Below are 24,282 nucleotides of genomic sequence, written 5' to 3' on the forward strand. Positions count from 1 at the left end.
AGCGGTTAGGACCCTGCGCTCTCACTGCCGAGGGCCCGGTTCAATCCCTGGTTGGGGAACTAAGATCCCACAAGCCTCGAGGTGCGGCAAAAAAAAAAAAAAGAGAGAGAATAGAACAGAATAAAACAAAATAGAATCACAGGGCGGGAACCGAACTCCAGGGGCATTTCAACCTTCCCTGAGTGGGCTGCTCACTGCCCAAGGATGGGGGCAGGAAGGGTGCTGGGGCTGAAATCCAGCCCGGGCTCCACTCCCCACTGGTACCCTGACTGAGGCCGTGTCTGCAGAAGGAAAGGGAGCCTTCCTCTCATTGCATTGTGCTGGGACTGGGGCGGATGGGAGCCTGCCCCACACCAAGGCCAGTCAACGAATGAGCTTCTGCCCCATCCCGGGAGGCGTGCAGGTGAGCTGGAGGAACACAGCCATCACTCGAGTCTCGAGGTCCTGCCTCTCCAGGGGTTGGAAAATCACTCCCGTAGAAACCAGCCCCCAGAGCTGTTTCCACCGACAGAACGGTGGCATCCAGCCTGGGAGCACACCCACCCCCGAACCCTGCTCTCACCTGTGCCAGGACGTACTGGCACTCCCCGGGAAACAGGTACTTGAGCCCGTCAAAGGTGAGGTAGTGAGCCAGTCCCAGGGCGGAGCAGGTGGCGTCGCACACGTGGTCCGTGCAGTTCCACTTCCGGTCCCGACAGACACTGGGAACAGGATGAGGGGGGTGAGGGCGGGGCCTTGGGGGTCGGGACAGCAAGGACGCCACCCACCCTCCAGGAGGCCTCAGGAAGCGTCGGGAGGGTGGTCTGCAGCCTGTGGATCGGACCTCACAGGGCCCCGCGGTCATGAACCCACACATTTTTAGAGCACGGGGCCCAGGAGGAGAGGGAAGCCATGCTGCGCCCCCCCACCCCGTCACGAGGCAAAGAAGGGCCCTGGTTGGCTGAGGTGACCCAGGGACACTCTGTCACCACCTGCTCCGGACGTACCAAAGCCCAGCCTCCCAGGACATCACCTAGGAGGGGCCACAGGGTCTCTACAGAAAAGACACTGAGGCCGATAGCCCCTCTGAGGCTAAGGGGACACACGTCCAGAATGGCAGGAAAATTCTGAGCTGGGGAAACAGTGACCAGCTGTGAGCTTCTGCCAGGAGAGGGTGGGCAGCAATGTGTGTAAACCCGCAGCGACTTGCCGGCTGCCCTATGGCCCCATCCCTCCGCCCAGTAACAGAGCCGACATCAGGAAGCCCGACAGGGGCGGCAGCGGTGGAAAGCTCAGACCTCAGGCCCCAGACACTAAGCCCCTTACTGCCTGTCCCCGTGGCCCTTCCCTAAAGCTGTGCACTGCCCCAAAGAAAGGCACGGTGAGTGAGCAGAGCCTGGGGTTGTGTGAAGGATGGTCTCTCTCCAGGCAAGCACACTCGCAATATGGCTGGGGGACAGGACAAGGCCAGAGAAGGACCCCGATCCCGTGCCCTGGGATAGCTTGGTCACGCATGCAGTGACGGATATGGCCCTCATCTTCCCCAGGAAACACTGCTGTCTGGAAAGTCTCCCCGTGGGGTGAGTACACAGGATGATAAAGTCCCCCATTTGACAGAGGGAGAAACAGAGGCACAGAGAAAAGGAAAGGAGCAGCCAGGTTACCACGGGTGGGAGGGGAGCAGGTACCAGAGCAACACCCCCCCCCCCCCCGTCCCCAGCGTCCCCGGAACCCTTCCCGGCCTCACCAAGTATTGCAGTCCACCTTCACCGTCTCTCCGGGGGCGTACTCTCTGCCCTGGTGGAAGCAGGGACACCTTTCCAGGGCCACACACCTGTTGTCCTGCCGGACCTGAGGGAAAGCAATCCAGAAGTCTTGGGGCCGGAACGAGTGATCCAACAGCCACGGCCAGAGGCGGCCCAGGGAGCCCACGCCCAGTCATGGGCTCGAATCCCGGCTCTTGTCTACACTGGTCCCCCTGGCTCAGCTGAAGACATTCTGACCCCCTCCGCCCTCATACACTGCAGGGGCAGGAGCCCTGGGACCTGGTGGAGACTCTGATAACACATGTCAGAAGCCCTTGAGACATGCATCTCCTTAGACCCAGTAATTCCTCCAGAGGACTTCTCCAAAGGTAATAGAGTTATAGGCAAAAACTAATGTACAATTATTTATCATTCCAAAATAAAAATGGAAGCAACTAAGTGTTCAACAATAGGAACGTGATTAAACACATTAAGGAATCTCCAGGTGATGGTGTCCTGTGGAGCGCATTAAAGTCTGAAAAGTTTTGAGAACTACTTATGCTGTTAATTTCTAAAACAAGGGAGAAAAAAAACTGTATACACATATGGTCCCAATGATTAATATATATATGCATATATTTCAAAAAAAAAAAAGTCTTGAAGGAAATATGTAAGTTGCCTCCGAAGGGCTTGGGAAGTGTAGAAGTTGCCTCTGGTGGGCTAGGATAAGGGAATCTTATTTTCTTTTTTGGTTTTTAAATTTTTTTTCTGAATGTTCTTCATTGAGCATCTACTATGTTCTATAGCTGAAAAAAATGGATAATGTATTTAATAAAATGAATTAATTAGTGAGGAATGCACTTAATGCCGTAGAGGTGGAAGCTGAATAGTGGCCACAGGCAGGGATGGACCAGAACCAGAGGCTGGGGGTTTTCAAGCCCTACGTGCACCCTTGTCACCCCGTCCCCTGACGGTCCAACACACCCTCACAGGGCCTGCCCTTCTTCCCACCCCCCCACCAGTGAAGGAGTAACTATGTGACAAGCTATACTCCTCAGGGGTGCCGGGGCCAGGAGGAAAAGAACAAAGACCTGCTGGCCCCAGTGACCTGAGGGAGAGCGGGCCAAACCCACCCTGATCCCACACGGAGATCTGCTTCTGTCCCAACCCTAGGAGGCAGCCCTGGACGCCGGCTATGCGTGACCCTGGGTGAAGGGACCACGGCACTCTGGTTCCAGAGCCACCCGAGGGGTTAGAAGCTGCTGGTCTGGGTGCCTTAGCATGTGTGCGATCCCGTCACTCTGCAGACAAGCCTGGGTTCCCTGGGCCTAGAGCCAGACAAAGCCCTGGGACAGAGCAGTCTTGGGCTGAACAAAGACTAAACTCACGTGTGTGCATATGTATGTGTGCATGCAAGTGTGTGTGTGCATGCGTCTGTGTTTGCATGCATGTGTTTGTGTGTGAGTTTGCGTGTGTGTGCATGCATGTGTATGTGTGTGTGTGGGTGCGTGCGCGCGTGTGTGTGTCTGTGTGTTGGAAGGGGTGGAAAGAAGAACCCCCACGACTCAGCCACCAGCTTCATGCAGCCTCTGGCGTGTTCCCGAGTCCCCGAGGCCTAAGGGAAGGGGCAGGATGGGAGCTAGAGTGAGGTAGATGCAGGGGGACCACGCTCTAGGTGGCTTGTACCTCCGGGGGCCACAATGTCCTTGGCAGACATCCAGCTTAGGCACCCGGGAGGGAGGACGGCAGCCCAGTGGGAACAGGGAGGATGGGAAACGTCCCTCCACCCCAGTCTTCAAAAGCCTTGCAATCAGGCTTCACCCCCGCACCCCCCAAGCTTGTCATCTTTGATGGAAGTCCCAGACCCGCCACCTCGTGGCTACTCTGGGAATGACCGTGGCCTCCCTGTGGACCCCCGACCTGCTCGCCAGCCCGGGCTCCTGCAGTTAATGGAGACCAACCAGACAACGAGCCTCGTTATGGGAGACATTATGTGAGGCGAAACGATGCAGGATGGATTCCAGAAAGCGGCCCTGCTCACCTCCCCTGAGAGGAAGCAGGCTGCGGGGAGGGCTCCCAGGCCTCTTGGTCTGCGTGCTGGACGTTTTTACCTCTCTCCAGGGTGGTCAACCCACTGACAAAAAGTCCTGCACTCCCAGGGCCCAGGTAACCCCTCGCCTGAGCCAGGGGTGAGTCCCAGGGAGCCCGGCCCTCTTCCAAGGGACAGAAAACTCAAATCCCAGTTTGGCCATGAAACAATACTGTCACCCCCTTCCGATCTCTCACTGACAAACCACATGGCTCCTCTCTGCCCTGCTTATTTTAGTGAAAGGAGATGACTAACTGATGGATTATGATATTAAAATAGGACCTTGGTATCAAATGAGGACAGGGGCATGGGTTTAGACCTAGGTCAGAGGTGGAGGAAGCAAAGTGGGGCCTTAAAGGGAGAGGAGAGGCTTCTCAGCAGGAAGCTCCCGACTTGGAACAGAAGATCAAATATCACCCGCCCAGCCAGAAGCACCCAGAGTCCTAAAGCGCCAAAGAATCCACAGAGGTAGGAAGATAAAGACACAAGCAGGAGACGGACGGGATGGAGATGAGAACAGGTCCACGGGTAGGGCGGGCCAGTACGCAGCCCCGAAGTGAACTTCGTGCAAGTCACTTACTTAAACTTCATGTTTGAAAAGAAGAGACCCATTCCTGCCTAGTCTTTTTCCCTTTAGGACACCAGAAGGATAATAAGATAAAGTTGACGAAAGTTGACGAATGTCCTTCAAGGACTTCAGAAGAAAACAGGCAGAAATAGCTGTTGCCATTGTTCATCAGCTCCTGACACCTTGAGTAAGAAAGGCTCGTGCTGAGAACACAGTCCTGGGTCTTGATCAGCAAGAAAAATTATGAAGTAGAAAAAAATTGGCATTGTTGCTCTTCTCTGAAAAGGCCCCATCTTCACCCCGCCGTACTGACCCATTCTCCAGAATCTTTTATTGCCTTCCAGCTGTCCTCTGTTCTCCCCACCAATGCTTCCAGCTCAATGCAGCTGCCTTCAACTAGATGTTTGCTAGAGGAAAGAATCTGATGAAATAACTCATGCTAAAGTGTGAATGACTTCCTATGAGGATTTATAAGGTAAGCTTTTTTAAGTTGTTTTTTATTAACCAAACTAAATTCATACCTATTATATTTCAGTAAACCTGATTAGGTGACAAATCATAGGACGTGTAGGAGATATCTTTGAGACAGGAGGGCTTTCTTGGGCCTTTTAGAATGACATCTCGCAGGATTTACAGTGCGCCACGAGAGGCCCTCTCTGGATGGGCCCCTGAGCCCAAGCCCTACCTTTCAAAAGGCAGCGCCAACCAAAGGGGAAAGGGGGGGAGGGATAAATTGGGAAATTGAGATTGATATATACACACTACTGTATATAAAATAGATAACTAATAAGAACCTGCTGTATAGTGCAGGGAACTCTATTCAATGTAATGACCTATATGGGAATAGAATCTAAAAAAGAGGGAATACATGTATATGTATAACTGAATCACTTTGCTGTACAGCAAAAACTAACACAACATTGTAAATCAACTAGACTCCAATAAAAATTAATTAAAAAAAAAAAAAAAACACAAACACACAAAAAACCAAATAGCAGTGCCAAAGGCTTTTCAGTCTTCATAGTGGGCCAGTGAGAAAACTGGGCCTCAGAGGACCAGGGAAATGAACACACGTCTCAGCTGCTGAGAGCTGTTCCAGTACGAGCAGAACTGGGTACCAGTTTGGCAAATGTGACCACTGGACTTCAGGGCGTAAGTGAGCATCTCCCAGACAGGGGTACTACACTGGGAGTCAGGAGGCCGGGATTTCCACTACACAGTTATGTAGCCTTGAATGGTTCTGTGTCCTTTCTCTCCTCGGTCTCCGTCTGTGTCCTTGGGGCGGGGCGGGGCGGGGGCGGGGGCGGGGGCGGTGTTGAAAGCGTGAGTCTTAAGGGCTCCTGGCTCTGCCTGGAGACAATTACAGCCCCGACTGGGACGGAGGGAGCCGGGCGGTGGGTTGTGCTTTGCTGCCACCTCGTGGTAGAAGCAGGTAATAGTCTAATTTAAAGGCAGGAAGTGCATTCAAGGATTTTTTAACCGTAGAAAAATACTTGGGAAATTTTCTAGTGCAACCCCTTCATTTTATTGATCTAGTGGGTCTTACATGTGGATCCTGAGGTCCAGAACATTGCTCCCCAGTGTGCACTAACTTCCTATAGCATCTCTGTCCATAACATGGTTCATGCTTTTCCCCCATGAACTTCTTGTAACCGCGGTCATTAAACCACCACTTACGAAGCGACTTCCATGTACCCACCACTGTCACCTCCAACCCTCTCAAGAACCCTTCTGACCCAATTTTACAGATGAGAAAAATAAAGACACAAAGATGTTAAGTGGCTTGCCACTCTGTTGAAGTAAACGTCAGGCGCCCAGATTCAAGCCTGGAAGCTCGGGGCAGCTTCTGCACCAACCACCCATCAGTGTGGTCAGAAAGCATCCTCACCCCTGGTCCTATGCAAGGAGACCTTGGCACCTGTGTCAGGAGCAGATGGAGTGAAGCAGAAAGCCTCTGATCTGAGCGGGTACCAGGCCCGGAACAAACTGCAAAGAGGGGGGTGGTCCCCAGGACCAGTGCAGGTCTGTGAGGACGTGAGTACAGCCAGGAGGGTAGCAGGTGTTTAGAAAATCACGTGCAACATATCCTGTCTGTTACTCATGTTTGCATGTCATTGCCTTTTGCTTCATTTTTCTGATAATTCACTTCTATTATATTTACAAAAGCTTTGGTCCACAACAGATTGGAAATTTATGAAAATGGGCCCTTCCTGGGTCTCTCCCATGGACCAGAGGAGGGGGCCGGCCCAGCCTCTGAGACAGCCTCGGTTATGGACGAAAACAACAACTGAAGCTATTCCCATGATCCCATAGCACTTTCTGGTTTTAAAAGTGCTTTCAGGGCTTCCCTGGTGGCGCAGTGGTTGAGAATCTGCCTGCTATGCAGCGGACACGGGCTCGAGCCCTGGCCTGGGAGGATCCCACATGCCGTGGAGCAGCTAGGCCCGTGAGCCACAATTACTGAAGCCTACGCGTCTGGAGCCTGTGCTCTGCAACAAGAGAGGCTGCGATAGTGAGAGGTCCGCGCACCGCGATGAAGAGTGGCCCCCACTTGCCACAACTAGAGAAAGCCCTCGCGCAGAAACGAAGACCCAATGCAGCAAACATTAATTAATTAATTAATTAACTCCTACCCCCAACATCTTCTTTAAAAAAAAAAAAAAGTGCTTTCACATACGACTCCTTCAGGCCCATGTGTGAAGGCAGAGCAGGACTTCTGTGCCCATGTTACAAATGAGGCAACGGAGGCTCAGCGAAAGTGAATGTGCGAAGTCAAGGAGCCAGGAAGCGGCGAGGCCGGGCTGGGCCCTCGGGCCCCGTCCCTACTCTCCCTGCTCCCTGTGGGCCTGCCCCCCAGGAAGGAGCTGCTCCCGCCTCCTCTCGAGTCCTCAGAACCCCTGACCTCTTCGCCCAAACCCTCAGTGACACGCCACAGCCTCCCACCTTCCACAGGGGATGGCCGACGAGACACACCCCCTCGGAGGATGTCTGCACCCATGGGCCCAAACAGTGTTTTCCGCTCCTTTTCCTTTGCGTGGAGGCCAAGAACACACCGCGCACTTCGTAAATCACCCAGACTTTCCTGCTCGCAGATCTGGCCTCCACGATTTGCATGTTAGCTGGCATCATCATGAAGCAGTTGTGAAAGCAGCCCAGTCTCGTATCCCACAAGCCTCAAGTTCACAACCCCTGCGGCTGGGGTGAGAGACACCTTGTTAACATGACAGATGTTCAGAGACTGTCCTCGGGAGGCCAGAGGCTGCAGGAGTGCCCACGAGTCCCTAACGATGCGTCCTCATCCTGCATTCAAAGCCTCGCTCTCCATTTGGGACAATAATGTGATTATTGTGGTTACTAATATTTAAGCCTCTCTGTACTATTTCCTTCGTGGGGAAAAAACAAGTTCATTTGAAAGAGCCCCTGATGCTTCCAGTCTCCTGAGCGGCATCCCTCTTTTTGCCAGAGCCTTCTCTGATGTCGGGAGAATTTCTTCTCCAAGTACGGAGAAGGAACAGTCAAAATAAGAGGCCCTTGGGGTAAAAAAGAACAACATGGAAGTTTCCTCTCCACGCTGCTATTTCTTGTCTGAGTTCCCCCCTCCTTTATACCTCCTTCTGCTAGGGCACCAAACAAGATCTTCCAGTTTGGGGACGTTCCCTGGCCAATCTCTAGCTCCCCCGTTAGAAAAGATAGTTCTAGAATCCTCAGAGGCTAAGACAGAAGGGAGCACCCAGAGAGAATGGATAACAGCTAGTCTGTCCGTCTCGGAGGAGAGAGGGCTGGAGGGAAAGAGAGAGACCGTGTGCCGTGCACACACCCCAGTCCGCAGCCTTCCTGAGGGCCGCTGGTGATGCATCTGAGTTTCCAGCTGCCACAGCCCAGGATACTGCCCCCAGGCCGAGGCCTGGGCATCATGAATGACCTTTACAGCCATTAAGAGGCCATCTTGCCTCCCCCACCAATTTTGGCCTCTAGGACTCTCACCCCAGCCCTCACTGCTCACATTGGGTATGGGGAATTAGAGAAAGCAAGAAGACGGGATGCATTTGAAAGAGAAGAATCCAGAAGTTGCATCCTTCAGGGTGACAAGAATAGTCTATGTATATTTAATCCACAGATGTCCTAAGACTAGACTTGGGACGGAGCTAAGGGGGCCTGGGTGTGCTCAGGCCATTGCCACCACCAGGATGCGCTAGGAGCCAGGCGGCCGCAGACCAGCAGCTGGGGGACCCCGAGGAAGGGCTGGCCGAGGGTGACGGTTTGCAGCCTCAGCCCCAGAGACACGGAATGTTAGGAGCTGACCAAGACCTCATGGCTCACCCTACAGATGAGGAAAGCAAGGCTCGGTGTGGGGAAGGCATTGGTGGGCCCGCGGCTTGCTGACGGCAGTGTCTTCTCTTGAGATACAGAGTTATACACATAAACGCAAATCATATGCAAAAATGTGTGCATGTGTGTGTATGTGTGTGTGTGTGCGTGCACGTGTCTCCTCATCTTCATACAATGGCATGCAGCCCTTGGGAAAATTCTAGTGGCAATGCCCGGTAGCACTTTTAAGTATTTTCCAGAAATCCTTGCCTCGCTTCCTAGGGCACCGCTGTGCTAAGTTCTTGTATTTCTGTCAGCTCTCACCGAGATGAAGATCAACCCCAACTCTCCCATCGGCTCTCTCCCTGCCTCTGGCGGCTGACTCAGCCACAGAGGACTCCCCCCGCCCCCGCCTGCACCCCGTCTGCAGCCCCAGTGCCGTCCTTGTGGAGCTCTTTCTTTCTCTCTCTGCCTCCACAGCCCACCTCACTGCCCCCTGCCCGCTGAACCCGGCAGGCCTCCATCCCTCTGCGGCTCGGGTGGCTTACCATGCCCGGGGGGCAGAGGCAGCCGGACACGCAGCCCACGCTCACGCACTCCAGGTCGTAGTTCTGGCAGGTTTTGGCGCACTCCAGCCCTTCGGCCCTCGGGCTGTCAGCAGGACACACCAGCTTGACCATGGGGGGCTGACAGGACAGGCTTCTTTTGCCTTGGAGTCAGGAAAACCAAAGAGACCATCATTGAAGGGGTGAATGGATCTGCCGTCTACGCTGTCCTTTGCCCCCTGCGTGCAGTCACTCAACCCCAGAGGCTCAGGCTGCCCATGCCCCGGGACAAGGCACTGCTGGACCTCCAGCTGGGTCCGGAATGGCAGCCTCATCTACTCCTCTGAGCTCTGACCTCTTCCCACACTGAAGACGCCTCTGCCGAGCTCAGCATCCCTCTAACGGCCCCCGGTCCTCATCCCCTTTGACCCTGCGCTGTTGCCTGCTGCACTGAATCAGGACGCGCTGCAGAAACGTCCAGAGCCAGGCTTGAAGGGACCTGGGTGTGGGTGCTTAAAAGGAACCTTTGCTCCAACACATTTAATTTTAAATTCCTAAAATTAATTAAATCACAACAACTTTAAAGGGGGCTTTGCTCACGTGGCATCCTCTGCCCAGCCCCTGGCCATCCCAGCCGCTCTGTTTCAACCTGTAACACTCCATCCCTGGACGCTCCTACACTCCCCGCTTTGTCATTCTCCCCGCTCTGGCATCGCCATCTGAATGCCATTTATCTTCCTTCTTTGTTGATTGCTTGCCCGCATCCCACCCACACACTAGAACACAGGCTCCCTGCAGGCAGGGAGTTTTGTCGCTTTGTTCACTGTTCTATCTCCTGGCAATTAGTAGGTATCACTGTGTTGACTGAGTAAATGATGACAGCAGGTAACTGACACAGCACCTGTGTTTCAAAAACCCTGATGCATTGAATAGCATTTGTATCTTACATGCATATATAGCATGTAGTAGCTCTTATGGACAAGAAAGTCAGAATTCCCAGCCTTGTTTTTATATGGAAACTTTTGTTGGGAAACTGAAACCCTAAGAGGTTAAATGGCTTTTCCAAATGGCACAGAATTCTAGGAGTTTCCTGACTTCGAAAAAAAAAAAAAGAAAAGAAAAGAAACCTTCCTGTCACTAGGCTAGAAGACTCTGGGCAAGAGAAGCATCAGACCTGAGAGGGAGAACGCAACAGAGAGGCGTGGAGTGTCGGAAAAAAACGTTACAATGAGAGAGAGCAGGAAGAAGAAAGAGGCAGAGGGATGAGTGACCTTGAGGTCTGCTATGGACTGAATGTTTGTATCCCCCCAAAAATTCACATGGGGAAATCCTCACCCCCAAAGGTGATGCTATTAAGAGGTGAGGTTTGGGGCAGGTGATTGGGTCATGAAGGTGGAGCCCTCAGGAATGGGATTAGTCTCCTTAGAGGACACCCCCACGGAGTTCCCTTGCCCCTTCCACCAGGTGAGCACACAGCGAGGACCCAGAGGTGGGCCCTCAGCCAGCCATGCGGACATCCTGTTCTTGGACACTTCACCAGGACCAGCCGGAAAACAAACGCAGGCACAGAGCTGTGTCACTGGGACAGAGGGGGCCTTAGGGAAGTGAGAGGTAGGGAGAAGACGTCAAGCTGGAGGCTGAAAATAGCCCATTTATCTGCCTAAGGGCATCTCGCTCCCTCCTACCAGGAGGGTCCTTTCTAAGCAAGGATGTTGGGTCCTTCTGACCCACAAACGGGGACTATGGTCCCACCAGGTCTCCCTCCTGTGCCTTGTCCTTGAACAGCGCTGCATCTATTAGGACCTTCAAACTGAGGGCACTGAGTCCAAACTCCTCTGTCTCAAATCCATCAGAGAAGCTTTCTAAAGAGGTGTTCCAGTCACCGTGTCCCTCGGTAAAATGAGGCCATGAAGGACCACTGTCCCCACAGCTGCTCCCTGGGTTAAGGTCGCCATGGGCAGAAGAGAGATCTCCCTGGTCCATCCTGCAGGCAGTTCAGTCTTTCCCCATCACAAAATTCAACTCCTCCTGCCTCAACAACTGGGATGTGTACATGCAAAGGCACCTCCAGGCCTGGAGGCCACATACGCAAACGCATGCCTGAATGCAGCCAGCTCCCTCACCCACACCATCTGAGCAGAGGGAGAGGAGAGCCCGTTGGGGGTGGTACTCACTGCGGTGGGACAGGGGGCTGCTGAGGGCCGAGTCGGGCAGCAGGCTCCCCGGGGCTCCACTCGTGGAGCAGTGCATGAAGCCATCCTCACAGTAGCTGCAGAGAGGAGGTCACAGCCTGACTTAGAGGGATTCCCCACCTCCCGCAGGGCGCTCTGCCCCCTCCGGCCGGGCTCCCATCCCATAACCTGGCTGAAACGCAGCTGCTAAGGCCACCAGTGACTTCCACGCCACTGGACCCAATGCAACTGTTTTCACTTTTCTTACTTCACCTCCTTCCACATTAGTCGTCCCTGTTGCCTGCTCCACCCTCTTCTACAAAAAGAAAACAAACATCCCTCCTGGTTTTCCTCCCACTTTGCTGGTTGCTTGTCTCAGGCTCACTGTAGCTCCGCCCCCTTCGGACTCATCCAGCCCCTCTCTCCTCCTCCTACTGTGTGTGCCATTTGCAAGTCCAGCCTCAACTACAGAGAGGACTCACAGATTCACATCAGCAGCTCCCATCTCTCCGTTGAACTTAAGATCCACGTATTCAAATGCTTATGTGATAACCACCTGTGTGGCTCAGTGTGCCCAAAACTGAGCTCACTGTCCCCCCTCCAAAGCCAATTCTCCACCGAGGCTTGGATTCTTCGAATGAAACCACCATCCATCTAGTTTCACAAACCGGAAACCCAGGGCTCAGCCCTGACACTGCCTTCTCCCCACCCCCTACACCCTATGCACCCCCAAGCCCTGGGCTTGGTGGCTTGAATATCGCTGGAAGCCACAGCCACCTCCATCTCCACTGCTGAGCCCCACCCCCATCACCTGGATGGTGCAGAAGCCTTCCCACTGATGTCCTGCATCTCTCCTCACCTCCCTCCAAAACACATACCTCATGGCAGCCCAAGTATCTTTGCAAATCCCAGATCTGATTATGTCACATTCCTGCTTGGAATCCTTCAATAGCTTCCCTTCAACAGGCCTTAGGATGAAGGTCAAACCCCTCCCATGGCCTCTAGGTTCCACAGGGTCTGAGCCCTGCTACCCGTCCCCCATCCATCCCCCTGGCCTTCTTTTCATCCTGAAGGTGCATTGCCCCACTCAAATGCAAACGCTCCTGCACACACTGTTTCCTCTGACCTGACATCACTCACACACACACACACACACACACACACACACACACACAACCGCCTTTGTCCCCCCCACCATTTCAAGCTTTCATAGACCACATACTTTGCTTCCTACCACACTGGTAACTTTACATGCATTTGAGTTATTATTTGGTTAACAACTCTCTCTGCCACTGGACTATAAGATCCAAGAGGGTAGGGACTTCCCTGGCAGTCCAGTGGTTAAGACACCGAGCTTCCACTGCAGGGGGAGCAGGTTCGATCTCTGGTCAGGGAACTAAGATCCCGTATGCCTAGTGGCTTGGCCAAAAAATAGAAAATAAAAAGATCCAAGAGGGTAGAAGCCATGGAAGATTGTCCCTCACTCCTCACCACCGTAAGCAAGGCTGTGATTGACATCTTCATACATGTACCCTACATGAAGACCTCGAATGTATATGCCCAGGTGCAACTACCAGGTATGGATGTCCAATTCGCATAGCCTGTGCCCCTGGCTCTCTCAGGTACAACTGGACTTGGGTTTGAAGGGAGCAAAGCACCTTCAGGACTCAAAGGAAGCCAGGGCATTGGAGAGGAGACAGGTAGCAGAGGTCAGATCCCATGGGGCCTGGGAGGCCGTGGGAGGGATTTGACCTTCATCCTAAGGCCTGTTGAGGGGAAGGTTTGGAAGGATTCCAAGCAGGAATGTGACATAATCAGATTGAGATTTTGAAACAATCCTGGGAGTATGTGAACAAGTCTGTGTCCACCAGGAGCAGGTCAGGGGCCCCATGTCCCATGGTCCTGCCAACACTTGGCATTATTCAGATTTCAAATTTTCCCAGTAAGACAGATACGCAGTAACGTTTATTGCTTCATTTTGTGTTTCGCTGATTATAATGATTTTGAACATTTTTAACGTGACTGCTGTTCAATCAGCAGTTGTTGAATGAACAAGGGAATCAGCCCTTCCCTCCCTGGGCCCATGCAGATTCTGCACTTCTGGTTTTTAACTAACACCTGGCTTAAAAAGATCCTTCCCCCAAATGCCATGTTCTATCTAGCATTTGGACATGACCAAAAAGCTTAATTTTACTTTAAAAAAAAAGAAAACCTTGCAGGTAGGTTAAAAGTCAACTCCTGGCTCACAGCTGGCCCACCTGGAGTGAGCACTCCACTGCGATGGCTGTGTGGGTACCACACGAAAGGTCTGGAGAAACCTCCAGGTCACGTGTGCTTGCACCTTCCTACCACCTTTCCATGGGCATCACTAACACCTGCCCCAGCTGTGCTGATTCTTCAGTGTGTTGTCAGAAGAATAAAAATAAAAATAGAACCCTGGTGATCCAGTGGTTAAGAATCCGGCTTCCAATGCAGGGGACGCAGGTTCAATCCCTGGTCGGGGAACTGGGATCCCACATGCTGCGGGGCAACTAAGCCCGCTCGCCGCAACTACTGAGCCCACGCGCCCTGGAGACCACGTGCCACAGCTAGAGAGAAGCCCGTGTGCCGCCACCAAGACTTAACACAGCCAAATTAATTAATTAATTAAAAAGAATAAAAGTAAACAGCCACAGACAAGCCCTGAGTTCCCGCTGGCTCACATTCTCCCTGAAATCCAATTTTCTAAATGAAGTGGAGAAACAGATGATCTATAGCTTTCAGCCCTGGTGCCTGAAGGGGAGGCTGGGAAGAGGAGGTGGTCATGGAGAGGCCACTGATGCCCAAACCCTGAGAAGAGCCTGAAGCCAGGGCTACCCCCGGCCCTCTGCCCACCCAGGAGCTGCTGTCCCCCACAACCTTCCTTGTGCTTCTGATATGGTGAAATTGGTTATTTTTACCAATACCAGCTGCACTGCTGTCCTCAGAGTCACCCCAGCCCCCTACCCTCTGTCTTCTTTCCTCACCACACTATGAAACAAGGGGGCCACTGAGACCTTCTGATCGCCATATTCAACAGCCTCTTCTTCGTGTAACATGAAGAGTTCAAGGGTCCCTGGGTTCCAGCCACTTGCTGGATGATTTGGGAAAGTGATAATCTCTCTAAGCCTCCAATTCCTTACTAAAAAAGCAAGTCCTGCTTGCCTAACAGTGTTGTTTCAAGGCCCCAGAGAGAAACACCTTGAATATTATAGCTCGATAACTATGGTAAAACAACCACTGGGCTAAGGCCAAATGCCCAAGCCAACAGAAGATAGTACGACTCCCCTGTTCCCTTCACGTCCATGATATGGGCCCCTCCTGGTTCTGCCCTTTCCGCTGGCCTATTTTCTTTGGCGTCTCTCATGGGATCCCCTTTCTCCTCCCCTGGTCCTCTGAACGTTCTCACATCTTTGGTCCTCCCCTCTTAGAAGCCTAGCTACTCTCACGGCTGTAACTGGTACCTCCAGCCCCAATCTCTTACTCAAGCTCCAAACCCATAATTCCAGCCATCGGTTCCACTCATTCACCAAGATGCCCTCTTGGTCACTCAAAGTCATCGAGGCCCAAACCGAACTCATTATCTTCCCTCCACCTACAAAGAGCCCTCTTGCAGTTCTTGGTCTCGCTGTTCTCCCAAGCATTCAAGTTCAGAACCCTGGGACCACCTTCAATACACCTCCCCCTCCTCCCAAACATCCCACTGGTCTGTTTACCTTCCCGGCATCTCTAGCTCCTGACCCCCTCCGTCTTTGCTGCTATTACTTGGCCCAGGGCCTTACCTTCCGACTAGACTATGTCAACATCTTCCCACAACTGACCTCATAACTCATGCAGCTTCCAGAACCTACTCCCTAAAACTACACTTTGACCCTATTTCCTCTCTGCTCAAACCCTCCGCGGTCCCACGGCCTACTGCTCAAGCATCAGTCCTCCCCTTATCTTCCACAGACCGACCCCTGATGCTGGTCCCAACTTCCCCCCAGTCTCATCTTTCCCTCACGCACACATATGTTCCCCCAGAGGACTTACCTTGGTGACTGATGAGTATGCCTTGTGCATTTTAGTCCCTGGACCGCTGCTCCACCCCTAAAACCCTCCACCTCACTTCTTTTTTTTTTTTTTTTGCGGTACGCGGGCCTCTCACTGTTGTGGCCTCTCCCGTTGCGGAGCACAGGCTCCGGACGCGCAGGCTCAGCGGCCATGGCTCACGGGCCCAGCCGCTCTGCGGCATGTGGGATCCTCCCGGACCGGGGCACGAACCCGTGTCCCCTGCATCGGCAGGCGGACTCTCAACCACTGCGCCACCAGGGAAGCCCCTCAACCCCACTTCTGCCAGTAGAATCCTCCTCAAACTCAAAAGTTACCTCCTGCATTGAGTCTTCCCCAATTCCTCCCAAACGGAAGAGATCCTTCCCTTTTCTGAACGAGCAGGGGTTTTTATGGTTCTGCTATGGCGAGTCTACCAAATATAGTTATTTCATCTCAGTAAACATGAATGGTACCTACTTTGTATCAGAACGGTTAGCTACTAGGGATCAGGGCCTAAGATACAGTCCCTACTCTTTAGGAGGTCACCGTCTAGAGGGGAGACTTAACATATTTTTGCATAAATCCAGGCCCAATGACCATAACTGTTTTGATACAAGTGTCAACAACCCTCTTTGGATATAGGAGATCGGGAAGGACGGCAAATTAATCTCAATGGAGTGACGGGAAAAAGCTTCACACCAAATGCAACGTGCGGACCCTGATCGGATCTTGACTTGGACAAACCAATTGTAAAAAGACATTTGGGGACAATCAGGAAAAAGTGAACGTGGATTGAATACTAGATGTTATGAAGGAATGATTGTTAATGTTTAGGTTAATAATGGTATTGTGGTTAGATTTATTTTTTTTAAGTGTTTCTCTGTTGGAAATACATACTGAAGTATTTTCAGATGAAATGAAATAATATCTGAGGTTTTCTTTAAATCATTCCAGCCAAAAAGGGGAGAAAGGGATCGATCAAATCAGAGTGGCGAAGTGGCGATAATTATGGAGGCTGGGGCTGGATGCATTAGGGCCCCTTACACTATTCTCTCCAGTTTGATGTCTGAAATTTTCCATAATCAGGACATTTCAACTGGTTTCCCTCATAGATTGTCAGCTTCTCTGGGGCCCATCCTGTGTCTGGTTCATCTTTAGGTTACAATCTCTAGCCCAGCGCTGAGACAGAACTGGTGCCAATGAGGCGTTTGTAAATGTTCTGTTACAAATTTCTTCTGCGACCGTGACAGCCCTGCTGAAACTGACCATGACCAAGGGTCTGCGTGAAGGACAGCAGGAAGCGCGCATGACCTGGAGCTGTTTTTCGGGAAAAGCGTGAAGCGAGTCAGGACGGTGATGCACCCTTGAGGCAATGCTGCTACGGTGTGTCTCCTCCTGGCTCGAGTGCTTCCGCCTGAGGACACCGACAGGAGGCTGAAGGGGAGCAGGGCAAGGAGAACTCCCCTCTTTTGTTCTAGGAAAGGGAAGCTGAGACCTAGTGCAGAGAAATGGGGCTCCACACGTGACAGCTGGCTTACTGTTCATCACTTACTTCTGCCGCCAGCCTGGAGCTCCAGTGCCCTGCACAGCAAGGCAGTCGGAAGACCTGGGTGAAATCTCAGCTTTGCTCCCGACTTGCTGTGCAATGCTGGACAGGCACTGCCTGTCCTGGGCGTCAGTTTACCCATCCACGAAATGAAGGACATGGAGGAACGTTTCCCTGCCCTGCCGTTCCCGAGGTCCCCAGTCCCACTGCTTGACTTACCACATGGTGTGATGGTCCGAGAAGACGTCTTCGGGCTGGAAGATCTCGCCGTCGTAGTAACAGGGGCACTGGGCCTTGGGCACACAGGCCCCGGTCTCATCCAGGTAGAGTCCCAGGGGGCAGAAGCAGCCCTCCAGGCAGACCTCAGTGCATTCCTCGTCCGGGTAAGAGAGGGAGCGGCAGGTGAGGTTGCAGGGGGTCCCACACTGCAGGTACACCTGGCCTCGTGGGCAGCTCAGCGCTGAGGAGAGAGGGCAGGGGAAGGACAGCCTCAGTGGAAGCATTAAGATGACCAGGACTGTGGTTCTAGGACCGGGGATGCCACCCCTTGCCGCTGGGATCCCCAATCATATCCGTACAGTCACTGCCTTCTCTTCCCACTGTGAGCAAAAGTGTGTTTTTATTTTCACGAACGTCTGTTCTAATCACGGACGTACACGTTTTCTCTTCTGCTTAACCAGGGGGACCACGCTTTGGTCATCTTTGAATTCTCAAAGCCTGGGACATAGTAGAAATCCTGGTGGATTTTAGGGCTGTAAATATTCAAAAGGACTGGCAGGGATGGGCAAGGGCATTTCTTCCCTGATGATAATAACAATAACAGCTCCCTTAACTGAGCACCCACTGAACACCCTGCTCTTCACCGTGGGTTTTATGCCTTGGCTGCCTCTCAGTGCATCAGATCTCACAACCCCGCCCCCACCCACCCCCCCAGGTAAGAAACCTGAAACTTAACTTAGTGACTCATCAGGGTCACGCCTCCCAGGTAGAGGCCGAGGCAGGATTTGAACCCAGCTCTCTGTGACCCCAAAGCTCACGCTCTTAACCATTATGCTCTAGAAAGGAAATGGTCCCCTAGGAACCAGGCTTTGGGGACGTGACGGTCACAGAGAGCAGGGACACCCTTACACCTGCCCCAGCAACGCAGGCAGCATCCACCTACCCACAGCCCTCACCCCACCCCCCGGCCTCCCACACAGAAACGGCACAACAGACACAGGCTGACAGGAAGCACGGCAACGCGGCAAAGCAGCTAAGGGAGTGAGTGGGCGCCGGATCCCCAACTCCTGGGTTCAAGTCCCAGTGCCACCTCTAGCTAGCACTGTCCTCTCTGGAATATAAAAGTAACGTCCACCTGGGTCGCTATGAAGGTTAAGTGAGTGCAGAGCCCCGCCTGGCAGGGGGTGGATGTTTGCTGCTTTATTGCCCTCGTGATAACAGGGGAAATGCAGTCCCAGCTCCACAGGCTCCAGACAAAGGTCCCCTCCTAAGAGGACCCAGCACTCAGCCCGCTCTGCACTCACGGCCCTCTCGCGAGCACCCTGATGATGGAATCCTTTACTGGGGGGTGGGGGGTGTTGGGGGGGGGGTCCTAGGCTCTTTCACAACACTTTCTCGTTGCTGATCAGCTGTCGTCCAAGAAATGAGAATCTCACTGGGGACACTCCTCCCGGGACCATTAGAACCCTTCCCCTCCCTGTCAGAAGCCATTTCTACAGCAGAAACCCGCTGGCTGTGTTCCACAGGGGCTGGAAAGGGAAAGCCTGGCCATGAACCTCAGAAACGGCCAAGCCCTGCAACCTCCCTGCCTACGACTGCTCCGGGGGTGGTGTTTGAGGGGAGCGGTTTTAACCACATTAGACACAGGCTTTCCTCTGAACCAGCGGAGAGGCTGGGTCATTGGATGAATATTTAGAGCAAAGGCAGATTAAGATGGGACTGCGTTGGGCCATCAAGATGGGAATTCCATTCAATCCATTGAGCCTACGCCTAAAAGGGCAATTTCCCCCATCCAGGAGGAGCAGGAAGGCTTTTCTCTCTGGGGAGCTGGCTCGGAGCTGTGTTAAATTGCTCCTTCTTCCCCAGAGGTAATGTGCATCAGTTTAACAGATGTTGACTATGTGTCCACGGCGTGGCAGGGGCTCTGCTAGGCTGGGGGATGCAGAGACAGTAAGACTTGGTCCCTGCCTGCCAGAGGCCCGTGGTCTTGTCTTTCCAAAGGAAGCATAACCAGTTTACAAGGAAAAACACGTGTTGTGGGCTTCCCTGGTGGCGCAGTGGTTGAGAGTCCGCCGGCCGATGCAGGGGACGCGGGTTCGTGCCCCGGTCCGGGAGGATCCCACATGCCGCGGAGCTGCTGGGCCCGTGAGCCATGGCCGCTGAGCCTGCGCGTCCGGAGCCTGTGCTCCGCAACGGGAGAGGCCACAACAGTGAGAGGCCCGCGTACCGCAAAAAAACAAAAAAACAAAACATGTGCTGTGCTTCTCCAGACTCTCCTCTCAGCACCCTGCGAAGCAGCTACGCAATCAGGCCTTGCTCCAGGAGTGTCCCCCAGTGGGTGTGGCCTCTTCTTGGGGATGCAGTTAGTGGTTTAGGGAGTCTGTTCATTTCTCAGGAAGGGAACATGAGGTGCAGGTTGAAGGTAGGAGCCCAGGCATCCCGCCTACCTTCCTCAGGCCTCAGAGGGACAACCCGTGACCACCTGGCTGGTTTTCACTGGTTCAACTCATAGAGACAGACTCCTCTTGTCCTTAAAAGTCTCCAGGGACAGGTCCTTCCCACCACCCACACTTCCTGCCTCAGGAGCCAGGAAACTCTAAACAAAGCTCAGCGCCCGCTGCTGCAGGGTCAGCTCACCCCCTCTTGTTCTGTTCTGGGTGGAGGTTAAGAACAGCTGCTCCTGAAGTTTAAAGAATATTTCGGTAAGCCCTCAGCATGCTGGGAGACTGTCCTAAATTAGGAAACCCCTCGGATGCTGTAGCACAGGGATGATGCCTAATTTCTAACACTGGGGGACCACCAAAGCACAGTCACAGACAGACGCCACTTACTCCAAATTACGCCCCCAATTTCTGAACAGCAAATGCTGATAAGGGTTTTTGGAGGGTGAAGTAAAGCGCTCGAAGCAAGTTACCCAGAGAGGTCCCAGCCTCAGTTCTCCCAGCTGCTGGCCCGTGACCCCGTGACACCTCAGGGCTAGAGGGACAGGGGCACAACCTCACACATCTAAACACTTGTTCCGTTTTGTCCTTACTTTGTCTCTGCTTCTTGTTTTTATAAGGTGGCTTAGACTCGAATCATAAGTTGGCTCATCTGACCCCAAATAGTGACACTTCTAGAGCCCCTAAACCTAAACTTCTCTTCAAATACATGATATTAAGACCTTTTGCCGTTTCTTGTAGTTCCTATTTTCCTGCTCTGTCGGAACCACTGACATTTTAGTCTCCAAACGCATCTACTTCACCCTATAAATCGGAGTATCCACTAGACCTTATCCTCCTTGAACGCCTTCACTTCTACGCATCCCAACTGTTATTCCACCAACAGAAACAACATTTTTGTCGAGAAAGTGCCTTTTAAAAGCCTGGTCAAGTGCACCGCCTCCAGAAAGCCTTCCTTGGTTACCCCGACCTTAATCTACTAATTCTCTCGCTCAGTGTGACAGGCACCTAGTAGGGAGGCAGCTTCCATCTGTGCCTCAAAAAGGAAGGTTGAGGCCCTGAAGCACTGCTACAGCCTCACCACGCAGGGCACTGGGCAAATGTTCCCAGAGCGACAGTAACAACCAACCAGGGACCAGAGTGTGGGGCAGATACCAACTCCAGTGCCAGGCATCTAACAGTGCAGGGTGGGACTCTCACGTCGTCTGGGGACAAGGATGTTATTCTACTTTATATGACTTCACACAGTGCTGGAGATGTGGGCGGGGACTGCCCCGATGGTTTGCCTTAAGTTTTAAGCAGAGGATTGGTACCTGCATCTCCCATCACTTCATCAGATCCTCCAGGGATGCAGGGACCCACTGACTCCTCAACCCGGCCCTACATGCATCCCACGCTAGGTGGCAGCGACCACAGGAAATCTCTACCAGGCAGGGACACCAAGGTTCTAGGCCCCCAGGTAGGGGGTCAACTTGCCCTCCAGGTACAGGTCCGTCCCCATCGCCCCGTCCTTCGGGGAGAGGAGACGGGAGGGGATGCCCTGGGTCCGTTCAGACAGCGCTCTGAACAGGACCAGCGCGGAGGCCGCAGGGCATCCGGGTGGATCCCGCTAGGTGGCGTGGCGTTGGAAGGGCAGCGGGCGGGGAGGACACCCACCGCAGAAGCTGGGCTCCCGCCAGCCGATGCGCACGCCGCTCCGGGCACAGGCCGCCGCGTAGTTGGCCACCGCGTCGCACAGGCAGTCTCTGCCGTTGGTGCAGGAGCACACGTCGTAGCGGCAGTTCTGCAGGTAGGGCAGCGGGCCCACGGTGCCGTGACAGGCCTTGAACTTGGGCGACGTCAGGATGGCGCAGGACTCGTCCGCGAATCTGGCTGTGGGGAGAGGAGCGGCGTGGTCTGAGGCGGCCGCAGGCGATGCGCGCGCGGACCCCAGGGTCACCGGCTCCGGCTCGAAATCCCCGTCCCCGCCCCTCCCTCGCTGCAGCAGCGGTAAAAACAAATTCTCGCAGGTCTGGGAATCATGGCGATTTTTCTTCCGCAGCCAATATACTTTCCTGATGGCTTAAATACATAATCAGCCACATTTCCTAGGGAGAAACGGTTCCCTGATGAGTAAGAGGGTAAGAGGGGGCAGTCCATGTAGGCCTGAGGACGCTACCGCAGACGAATCTGCCCATGGCCAGCCCCGTGCATCTATCTTACGATAATTTAATTGCTGCTCCAAGAGACGGAGAACGTCCAGGGGAAGAACTACGGGCTACTCTTTTCTTTCCCAGGGTGTGGCCCACGGAGGGTGCTCAATAAAGAGACTTTGAAGAATAAATGATCCAGATGAAGGTCATCAAATGCTGATGGTGAAAACAAAGACCCACCTCCCCCAACGGTGGGCGCACCGTCCACGGAATGCACCGGAACCCGGGGGAATCTCAGGGTTCTGGGGGCGCGCCTGGCTCCCCCCCAAGGGTGGGCGCACCGTCCACGGAATGCACTGGAACCCGGGGGAATCTCAGGGTTCTGGGGGCGCGCCTGCCCCTCCCCGCCGTGGTGGGCGCACCGTCCACGGAATGCACTGGAACCCGGGGGAACCTCAGGGTTCTGGGGGCGCGCCTGCCCCCCCCAAGGGTGGGTGCACCGTCCACGGAATGCACTGGAACCTGGGGGAATCTCAGGGTTCTGGGGGCGCGCCTGCCCCTCCCCCCACGGTGGGCGCACCGTCCATGGAATGCACTGGAACCCGAGGGAGCTCGGGGCTCCGGGGGCCCCCAGTACAGGTCTCACATACTCAGGCGCGGGTTGAGGCTGCAGGGGTCGCTGGGCTGCTTCTGCAGGTCCTCGCAGTCCGCACGCAGCTTCCAGGAGTTTCCGAAGTGCTCCACCAGGGGCTCCACCAGGCCCGCGGGCGTCAGGAAGTCGTCCCCCTGGTTGCCGTTGTAATTCCCGCACAGGCCGCACGTCCTCCCCGAGTAGACCGGGGACAGCTGCGGGGGACAGACCACCTTGGAGCAGCCGCCAAAGCAGCCGCAGCCTCCTTGGTCTCATGAGATGGTTTTCATCAAAAGCGATCCCCAGGTGAAAAATAAATATGAATTTAATAAACCTCAGCTAAGCCCTAGGCTGCGAAAGAAAAGAAAACGGGAACTGCAGTATCTTCACCAGCAGCTCCGTGCCCCCTCTTAAATCCTTTGAGTCAGAGACCTGTCCTGCAGGAAAGGGTTTAGAGATTATCCTGTCACTTAAAGACAGGGACACAGAGAGGGACAGCAACTTGCCTGAGGTCACAGAGCTGCGACCAGTGGATGGGCGGAGCTCCGTCACCCTGCCTGTCAGAGGAGATGCCCAGGGGCATGGAGTGCAAAGCCAGCGCCCCTTTCTTGCACACTTATCTCTGCCACACACATGGGCAAAGCAGGCTGAGCTGTTATGGTGCAACTCTTCTTAGAACGTACATTGGGTGACAAAGAAAAACACCTTCCTAACTTCTTTTTGATTTTTTTAAATAAATTTATTTTATTTATTTATTTTTTTGGCTGCATGGGGTCTTCGTTGTGGTGCACAGGCTTTCCCTAGTTGCGGCGAGCAGGGCCTACTCTTCATTACAGTGCACGGGCTTCTCATTCTTCCTGGACCAGGGCTCGGACCCGTGTCCCCTGCATTGGCCGGCGGATTCTTAAACACTCAGCCACCGTCCCCCTTCCTAACTTCTTGATTTTGACTTGGCCACTGAGCATCACTGAGGAAAAAAGGCCCCGAGCCAAGAGGACCCCGGGGGTTGTGATCATGATCAGAGGAGGTGGGGTCAGCGAGGACCCGAGGGCAGCCTGCGAGGGTGAGCAGCGGGGGATGCAGGCCACCGGCACGTGGCTTGTTCTCCTGCTTCTGAGTCCGGGATGCACATTCAGGAACGTTCTGGGGAGTCGAGCCTGTCTCTCACACGGTATAGCCGGGGGCATCTGCTGGTGTCTACTGAGGGGGGTCCTGGTTCAAACTGGAGCAGAAGCTGGGACCCCAGGGCCCTGACTCTTGCTCTGCAATTTACCAGGGTTAAACTGTGGCTGCGGAACCTCCCCGTGTTCTGATACCTGCTCGGGCCGGGCTTTGTGAGGTCATCTCCTGGAGGCCCTTCCAGCTCTGACTTGACAAGATGCAGGATGAACAAGCTAGTGAGGGTTCCAAACCCATATAAATTGTACCCAAGTAAATATCATTAATAGGAAAGAGGATGGAGTAGCGTTTCCTCGTTTGCTTGACAAACAGCAAGCGTTGGCGCGTCAGGCACCAGCCCTCCCCTGACCTCGCAGTGAGAACGTCAGTCCTCCCCGCCCAGCACTTCCTGCCCCTCCTCTGCTTTCCCACTCTCTCCCTCGCCAGGATTTATCACCTTCTAACACGTGACACAATTTCCTTGTTGGTCTGCTTACTGTGCATCTCCCCCCATTAGAATTTAAACTAAACGAAGCCAGGATTCTGGTCCGCTTTGTTTCACTGTTGGACCTCGGCCACCAGTTCGGTGTGTGGATGGTTGAACAGTGTCTGGACGGATTCGTGAGTGAGCGAGGCTCCCCTCCGGATGCCGACACCCAAGGCCAGCCCCAGCGAAGCAGTGAAGCCGGGCAAGCGTCTG

The 24,282-nt window shown here is 53.7% G+C and overlaps 1 protein-coding gene across 1 annotated transcript in view; it reads right to left on the minus strand.

The window, feature by feature from the left end:
• VWF (von Willebrand factor) overlaps positions 1–24,282 on the minus strand; it is a 136,653-nt gene that overhangs the window by 59,936 nt on the left and 52,435 nt on the right. The window contains exons 14-20 of the mRNA XM_082849290.1: positions 22,444–22,639; positions 21,318–21,533; positions 17,221–17,461; positions 11,409–11,503; positions 9,238–9,398; positions 1,727–1,830; positions 563–701 (exon numbers count right to left, since the gene is read on the minus strand). Coding sequence (XP_082705416.1) covers positions 563–701; positions 1,727–1,830; positions 9,238–9,398; positions 11,409–11,503; positions 17,221–17,461; positions 21,318–21,533; positions 22,444–22,639 — 1,152 coding nt within the window. The remainder of the gene's footprint in view (positions 1–562; positions 702–1,726; positions 1,831–9,237; positions 9,399–11,408; positions 11,504–17,220; positions 17,462–21,317; positions 21,534–22,443; positions 22,640–24,282) is intronic.

The sequence above is a fragment of the Leucopleurus acutus genome, assembly GCF_964270905.1.
Source record: "Leucopleurus acutus genome assembly, chromosome: 11".
NCBI lineage: Eukaryota > Metazoa > Chordata > Mammalia > Artiodactyla > Delphinidae > Leucopleurus > Leucopleurus acutus.